Consider the following 8,909-nt stretch of genomic DNA (forward strand, 5'->3'; position numbering starts at 1 on the left):
TCTTATTACAAGCACAAAAAACTTACTTTCATTGGCAGATTTTTCTACTTATTTCAAGTGAAAATACGTTTGAAACAAGTGGAAATGATCTCAAAACAAGTTCATTTTTAGGTGATGATTCTTATTTAAAGTGGAAAGAGGTTAGTTTTGACTAGAAATGAGACATTTTGACAAGAAATTAGACAAATATTCTTGGAAAGATTTTGAGTTTTTGCAGTGCAGTCGCACGATGTTTGGATTTCTACAGTTCTCAATGGGCCTGAACATTAAGTAACAAATATCTGACCGAACTGGACCTGCGGGTGTTGAAGCCTGGACTCGACGCATCTCACTAACATTAATTCCTGAAATAAAACCGGCCGGAGTCGGACAAAAGAAGAGGACAGCAACAAAACATCCATCAGAGCCTCAGTAAACGTATTTAAACTCTGTGCAGCCGTGCTCTTAACCAGAGGCAGCACGAGGACACGACGCTGTAATGAAGCTGCTTCATCGCATTTCCTCTCCATGAAATGAGATTTAAGCTGCACTCAGAGTTCATTTCTGTGTTCGCTTAACCCTCCTGTCGTCCTTCTGGGTCAAATTGGCCCAGTCTGTTCCTTTCCTCCATCCTTCCTTCTTTCCTTCTTTCCACAGCCCATCTTTCCTTCCTTCCCTTCGTCCTTACTTCTTCTTCCTTCCTCTTTTGATCCAACTGACCTGATCTGTTCCCTATCCCTCCTTCTTTCTTTCCTTCTTCTTCCTTCCTTGAACAAATATATTCCCTCCCTCCTCTTTCCTTCCTTTTTCCCTTCCTTCTTTCCACAATCCTTTTTCCCTCTCTGCCTTCCTTCCTTCCCTTAGTCCTTCCTTCCTCCCTTCTTTCCTTCCCTTCATCCTTCCTTTTTGACCCAATTAACCCAATCTGTTCCCTCCCTCCTTCTATCTTTCCATCTTTAATGTTACAGACATTATTGATATAACAAAGTCTGTTTATAAATGACATGGTCACTCTACTCACTGTACCTTTAAAACAAAAACATGAATATATGGACCTGTGTAATGTTTGAGTAGCTCAGTATTGAACACAGGGTGTGTTAATATAATAGAAATTTTCATAATTGTTTAAAGTACTTCTTCCCTCCATTAGTCTGGAGGTCCTTGGCCTGAAAAACGTTGAAGACCGCTGCACTAGTGTTAAACAGAAGAAGAGGAGGAAGAGGAAGAGGAAGAAGAGGAGTATTTGCCTGTTTCCAGATGAGGTGGTGTTGTTGAGTGAGTATCCGGGGCTACAGCTGCTGTCTCCGTTAGCTACTGTTGACGAGATGCTGGCCGACGAGTTGGAGGAGAGTTTTGGGGAGGTAGTGAAATTTCTAGACGGGGTGGTGCTAGATCTGGTGACCAGAGGGAAAAGGGACAGTTTCACTAATTAACAACTACAAATGTTAAAGTTGATTTCTGTTCATCCAAACGCTGTAACAAGTGCATTATTCAACAACAACAGGTATTTCTTACTTGGGGTGGGAAGCTTGTCTGGGCCACGTGCCGTCCTCGTTCTTACGTTCAATCACCAGCACCTGGAGGAAAACAAACCGAGTGAGAAACGAGCTGAGGATAAAAACAACATCGCATAAAAGGCTTCATAATGAACATATATTAAATGCTGCATTCAGTCATGACTTCATAGATGCAGCACTGATAATAAACTGTAGTGTATTATGAAAATTCATTATGTCCATATGAAATAATTAGTTTCCTTTTTTCTTTCTCAAGACAAAAGGTCAACAAAAGGTATGAGAAACTTCTTGTCTTGAAAAAGAAAAAAAGGAAACTAATAAACTGTAGTGTTAATTAATTTCATTAACAAAAACTATGACGATATATATTTCTCAACAACCTTTTTTTAGACGAGACGATGACGATACGGCACCGTCGTCATGTTACATTAACTGTGACGACTACCAACATGTAATATATTGTTAACACCGTCCTCAGATCTATTTATTCAATTTAGTTTTAAATGCAAGCAGATTGCAATCGGTGTGTGTGTGTGTGTACACAACTGTATCCTGTGTTGTTGAGAACTGTAGGCCAAGCTGAGATGTGTATTTAAAAATAAAATAGCAAACCAGAACATTTTCCATGTCTAGATTTAGATATCAGCAGTTTTCATTGACTAAAACTAGAATAAAATAGTAACTGTTTTGTTTGACTAATATTAGACTAAAATGCTCAGACTTTTAGTCGACTAAAACTTGACTAAATAAAGACTAAATAGGATCAAAAACTAACAAGGACATTTGACACAGGACTAAGACTAAATATAAAAACAGCTGCCAAAATTAACACCAATAGAATCACACTTGACATCGCCTGTACAATACAACGCCATCATAAACTTTAACCAGTTCATCTTTCTGGCACAGTCGCACCAAGAACTGCTCAGTATAATTAATAGGGATGGGCATTTCGAATAATTTTCTAACCGAGTATCCTAACCTTGTCGTACCCGGGTAACCGATTACTGTAATAAAAAATAAAATGACGTCATGTCTGATGGACAGAGCGCAGCCGGTGCATAAATGCTCTCTGTCCGTCAGACAGTCACATCACTGACACACAGCGTCGTCAGACTGAATATCAGCTGGATAATCAGAGTAGAGATGGAGTTTAAGATGCACATACGGGGCAGATGTGCATCTTTATGCCGCGGCTGCCTCGGAGGAGAAAACTTTTCTTTCTTTTTTTTAAATCATTAGCGGTGCTTATTTATTAGTCCACACTACATGTTGGTGCCTTCGCTCCTCTCGGCCTCGCATCGTCTCAGGAAATAACTGGGAAGGTTTCAGACTGTTTCTAAACTGAAAGCAACAGATTTTCTACCAGACCTGATGACACCTGTCGTCTCCGAGGGAACCACCACAGATTATTGTAAAAGGTTTGAAAGTCCGAGGCTCGATCCAAAAACGCTTTTACACAGCAGAAAATCACGTTGCTTGATCCGAAACTGTTTAACACTACAAAAAGCTGAACCACGGCCTGATGATGTAGTTTGATCCGACACTAGACTGTTGCTCTAACGTGCCGTTTTTTTTAAATCCTAGGTTAACCGGGTAATAAATTCCTAACCGGATAGCAGATTGCCTACTCGGGTACCCGTGCACATCCCTACCATAAACGTTAACCAGTTGATCTATAAATAAAGTTATTATCTTTCTGGCACAGTCGCACCAAGAACTGCTCAGTATAATTGAAGCAGTTTATAATTGTTTTATTGCAGGGCTGATTGCTCTGTGTTGCATTAAGATAATGTTCAACATCACTGAGTGAGTGGTGCATCTCGTGCTCGGTGAGAAGCGGTGCTGGGCTGTGTGTTCTTTCAAAGAAAAGAGGAAGACGTGTTATCAGCAGCTGATTTGAATAATAAAGGTGTGTAGTACCAACCTGGCCCTGGAAGAGGCCGGCGTCCTGCACGGTGCTGTCCGGCTTGTTCAGCTGCTCGTACGTGTTGCTCATGTATTTGTTCCAGAGCCGAGTCTCCTTCTCCGAGGGGATGTTGAACAGCGTCCTCATCTCCTTCTCTATAGTATCTGAGGAGAGGAGAGAAGAGTTCACAGACTTTATTATTATAAGTTCTGTTTATTTTTTAACAGTATTTTGTTTGAGAAAAGAGAATAGTTTATTTGTTTTTAATTTATTATTGTTAAGGCTGGCGACACATCGGATAAAGTCGCTCTTGACAAGGAAAAAAAAGTAGGGACCGGACCTGCCGAAAACACAATAACAACAAAAAACTGTCATGACTTCCTGTATCTGGCCCTTCAAATTAAAAGCCCTATAGCCTTTCATATTTCTGTCATATTGATTTTGACTTAATTTTGACAAGACACGGCTCCAAATGTTTTTTTTTTCTCCTGTGACCAATCGACCGATGAGATCTTGGTCGGCTAAAGTTTTTTTGACCAGTGCTTGGTCGACTATTTGGGGGAAGCCCTAGTAATAATTGCTATTGTTATATATTGTTGTTATAATAAATAATCCAGTGTTTGCTACCTACTGCTTTGCTACTTCTTTTTTTAACCTTAATAAAATTAGAATTGAATCAAATTGTGTATCAAACCGTGGGTCAGAAATGGAGATACGAATCGAATCGTGACTTTGGTGTATCGTTACAGGCCTAATACTTTGCAGCTCCTTCTGGACACTGTGTATAGAAACTGTGCCAACTCTTGAGTCACGTTCAGGGCGACGCCTCACCTATAGTATCAGCTTTGCTGAAGTGACGTGTGACGACGTTCTCCATGTTATCATTCTCACACAGATTGAGCTCCAGCAGATAAACCTCCACCTTACAGTGCTTCACAAACATGCCATGTTCAACCACCTGCAGAGGACAGAGAGGGAAGAGACATTTAGGAGATACATCTTTAAGTCGTCAGTCGTCCTTCTGGGTCAAATGGACCCAAACTGTTCCCTTCCTCCATCCTTCTTTCTTTCCTTCCATTCTCTCTTCCTTCTTTCCACAATCCTTTTTCCGTTACTTCCTTCCTTCGTCCTTACTTCTTCTTCCTTCCTCTTTTGATCCAATTGACCTGATCCGTTCCCTCCCTCCCTCCATCTTTCTTTCCTTCCCTTTTCCCTTCCTTCTTTCCCTTCTTATTCCTTCCTATTCCTTCCTTGAACAAATCTGTTTCCTCCCTCCATCGTTTCTTCCTTTTCCCCTTCCTTCCTTCTTTCCCTTACACCTCGTCCTGACATACAGCGAGCAAGCGAAGCGGCAACGAAAACTGGCGCGAAGGTGTCCTGATATGCAGCGTGACGATTTTGTCGCGAGTATATTCTTTTGGTTCAGAATCTAAACCAATCAAATTATCGAGGGACGTAAACAAACTTGCGGCGCTATTCTGAGATTCTTAGCATTTCCTGGTTGCTGTTTTTCACATCTCTGAGTGTTTTTTCCTCTCATATTCTCCTCACTCTGATAACTCGCTTGTCAACAGGAAGCAGCGTGGACTTATCAACCAATAAGAAGTGTTTAGGGGCGGGACACCGCTGCGAAATGTCGTCCAGATAGAGACAACGCGAGCGATAGTTTCAGGGTTGAGCGACATCGCTGGACGCTGAACGCATTCTAATCACTTTTCCTCGCTCGCTCACTCGCATCACTGTCGCATCGCTGTATGTCAGGACGGGGTGTTAGTCCTTCTTTGAACGAATCTGTTCTCTCCCTCCATCTTTCCTTCCTTTTTCCCTCCCTTCCTTCCCTTCGTCCTTACTTCTTCCTTCCTTTTTGACCCAATTGACCCAATCTGTTCCCTCCCTCCATCTATCTTTCCTTCCTTTTTCCCTTCCTTCTTTCCTCCCATCTTTCCCTTCGTCCCTTCCTTCTTTCCATTCGTCATCCTTGGCCCAGTAGGACAACAGGAGGGTTAAGTCATCAGTTGAAATTTAAAGAAAATCCTCAGAGGTGAAGCGTTACCTTCCTGACGATGGGCCTCTGCCCCTCCAGACAGCCGTACCAGCTGACCAGCTTGTTCCACGCCTCGGTGGGCACGAGGACGTAGTCCAGCTCATCTATAAGGTGCTCCTTCAGGGCCTGAGTCTCCTGGTCTTTATGGAAAATAAAAACATAAAAAAAGTTATTACCTACAGGCTAAAAAAAACGACTCTTTGAATCTCTATGTGGGTTTTGGTGTTGATCTCAAAAAAAGTGATGTAAAGTTTTACCTGAGAACAAGCCGGAGTTATCGATCGGTCCTGGGTAGAGACTTCGCTCTCCAACATTGTACATGTCCCAGCTGTCGAATCCCACATACTTCTTCCACTGTTTGAACCACCGGCTGTCTATTAGATACCTACAACACACATTCACAACAAGGTTTGGTGACAGTCGGTCAATAACAAACATTTGACATTTCTATATGAAGAGTATTCCTGGTTGGTCAGCTGATTCATGCAGCAAGGACACGAGGGGTCAGAGGGAAGGGAAGTGCGGGGTTTGGGGACAGACACTGCAGCCTGCACCGGGCTTACACCAACCACCAGAACATTATGCAACAACAAACTGCCATGGCATTTGCAGATATAGTAACAGCAAGAGCTAGTTTGACTTAATCTCATCACAACTGAGGATCTCCTTTGGTTAATAGGCTTGTTAGCAAGTATACACACACACACACACATAGTAGGATGTGCAGCAGTCGGTCGGTCATGGGCCGGTGTGTTTATCAGAATCTATTTACTAACAGACTCAGATGACACATGTTTGTCTCAGTCAGAGAGAGACAGAGAGGCGGAGGAGCTGGTTTCTCCACCTACAACATCTGTAGGTTTCAGCAGGAACACCGGAGGGCTGATTAATATTTAACTGCAGTACAGACACACTACATATACATATGTATATTATATACACACAGTTTCTGACTTCTATCAACTACAAATCCAGACTTGTCTTGGTCTTGACTCCACATCTTCAAGGTCTTGGTCTTGTCTCGGTCTCAGTCGAGCTGCAGTGACATCTTCGTCTTCTTTTTTTAAACCACATATGTCTCTCTGTCACTCTCTCACTTTGGTTTATATGATGTAAGTCAATACGTTTACGATAATTCAAATAGTTGTACTAAAGTATCTGCTTGGCAAAGCTCGTTCCCATCTTCAAAAGTGGTAAAAAAAAAAAAAGCACAACTTCTATAACTACCGACCAATTTCTCTGCTTCTTCAGTCAGTTCTCCAAAATACTTGATACACTCTTTGCACACAGACTGCCAGGATTTCATAGAAAAGCAACACCTTCTGTGTGACCAACAATATGGCTTTACAGCACAGCAGATCGTTCAACTACAATGGCAGTCATGGAATTTGTGTAACCATCTACCGGTAAATGTCAACGGTGGGAGGAGACTTCAGCAGGTTGAGGTTCTGTGCTGTGTTCTTCTTGTTCAATCCAAACTTTGTTTACATTAAATATGCTTTAGATTTTACGTCAAATCATCTTTTCTTTGTAGCTGAGGAGGAAAAATGTAAATATCAAGACACATGGTTGTTATGAGGACTGGGACTGGAGACAGTGATGGATTTGGGAACGGTCTCGCACTGGTTTAGTGTCGGCCCCCTCAAAGTATCAGTCTTTGCGTCTGGTCTTGGTCTTGGAATAGGTGGTCTTTCCAACAACACTACATATAAATATAGATATATTTACAGAGTTCTCTTAAACTCACCTGCCTTCATTCTGCCCTAGTACATACATATATAAATACATGTACATTTACTGAGTTAGCTGACTTCATTCTGTCCCATTAAATACACATATAGATATATATATTTACAGAGTTATCTTGCTTCATTCTGTCCTACTCCTAGTACATATAAATATATATATTTACAGAGCTATCAGCCTTCAGTCCATCCAGGCCTGGCTTTCAGTTCATATTAAACAGAACTGAAACCGGTTGCTACCAACTTAACAGGTCCAACAACTTCAGCTACATGTTAGTTAGCATGTTAGCATGTTAGCTGACATGTCAGTACAGGCAGGCAGGTAGGCAACGCCACACAGCTTAATCAACTCCTGTCAACAGGCCCAGATCACTAATCTAATCTACCACATGGGCCTGTTCTACCGGACCAGGCCGACCCTGGTCCAACAACAACACCAGCAGCACCGAGAAGCTGCAGCTAAGTTAGCCGCCACACAGAGCCACAGGACCGGCTTCAGCGGCTCAGAGCTGCGGCTTTAACGCGCTGCTCAGCCAGTCAGTCAGTCAGTCAGTTAGCCTCCTCCTTATATCTACAATGTCTGGATGTTTCCATCTAAACGTTCATAAATACATTAAATAGTTGTTAATTAAAACAGAACAGGACAAAACAAAACATTGACATTTTAAAAAAGCTGCACTGGAACTAGTCAAGTTAGCAACTCAGCATGCTAACTTGTTCAACATTATTAGCAAGCAACCACGGTTAGGTTTCGTTTTCAACACACCACAGTACTGGTGCCGTTAGCTTGTCGCTAGCCGCTAGCATTGGCGTGTTAGCATTTCCTGTTAGCTTTAGCCTGTTAGCATTTCCTGATTTCAGATTAGCTTTTCGCACATTAAGCATTAGCACGTTAGCATTAGCATCTTAGCTTGTTAGCATTAGCATGTTAGCATTTCCGGTCCCTCGCTCGCTGGATGGATGGATAACGGTGGCTAACTGACGCTAGCTGCTAGCTGCTAGCTGCTGGAACACCCTGCTAGCGCTGCTTCTAGCTGCTGAAACTAAACTGCTGCTTCTGCTTCTTTCCTCTTCTCCTTCTCCTTCTTACCATTCGTCGCCCTTCCGTAGAGTTGTTTTTAGGAGTGAGCCGATGGTCTGTTTCTGACTCTCGGTTGAAGGCGCTGGCATCTGTGCGGCTACCGGCTCCGAGTCGGAGTCTGCCGCGCCGCCCGACTCGGGTCCGCCTCCCTCGGCCATCATGCAGCGAATGAGCCGGTGTCGGGAGCGCGCCGCGGATGTGCCGCCGGTGTCGGGAGCGCGCAGCCGCGGAGGGAAGAGAGCAGAGAGGGAGAGAGGCACGGGGACGAGCCTGCATGAGAGCGGCGGCGCTGCTGCAGCTGCTGCTCATGGGAAACGTCCTTACTGTTTTTATTGCACATACATAGTTACAGTACAGGTCAAAAGTTTGGACACACTCAATGCATTTCCGTTATTTTCATGACTATTTACATTGTAGATTTTCACTGAAATTCCACTAATGAACCCTGACAAGGCAACACCACCTGTGAAGTGAAAACCATGTTCAGGTCAGGTTCACCTCTTGAAGCTCATCAAGAGAATGCCAAGAGTGTGCAAAGCAGTAATCAGAGCAAAGGGGGGCTACTTTGAAGAAACTAGAATTGGTGGGGGCAGAGATAGAGGAGGAGGAGGAAGACGGAGAGGAAGAAGAAAGA

At 43.0% G+C, this 8,909-nt stretch overlaps 1 protein-coding gene across 1 annotated transcript in view; it reads right to left on the reverse strand.

The window, feature by feature from the left end:
- The window catches only part of usp4 (ubiquitin specific peptidase 4), a 30,126-nt gene extending 21,661 nt beyond the window's left edge, over positions 1–8,465 (reverse strand). Inside the window, exons 1-7 of the mRNA XM_085775521.1 lie at positions 8,285–8,465; positions 5,707–5,834; positions 5,459–5,589; positions 4,237–4,363; positions 3,424–3,569; positions 1,495–1,556; positions 1,227–1,373 (exon numbers count right to left, since the gene is read on the reverse strand). Of these exons, the coding sequence (XP_085631647.1) occupies positions 1,227–1,373; positions 1,495–1,556; positions 3,424–3,569; positions 4,237–4,363; positions 5,459–5,589; positions 5,707–5,834; positions 8,285–8,436 (893 nt within the window). The 5' untranslated portion in view covers positions 8,437–8,465. The remainder of the gene's footprint in view (positions 1–1,226; positions 1,374–1,494; positions 1,557–3,423; positions 3,570–4,236; positions 4,364–5,458; positions 5,590–5,706; positions 5,835–8,284) is intronic.
- Positions 8,466–8,909: the final 444 nt, after the last annotated feature.

Source organism: Trachurus japonicus, chromosome 5 (assembly GCF_045865225.1).
Source record: "Trachurus japonicus isolate A0001 chromosome 5, Traja_1.0".
Lineage (NCBI taxonomy): Eukaryota > Metazoa > Chordata > Actinopteri > Carangiformes > Carangidae > Trachurus > Trachurus japonicus.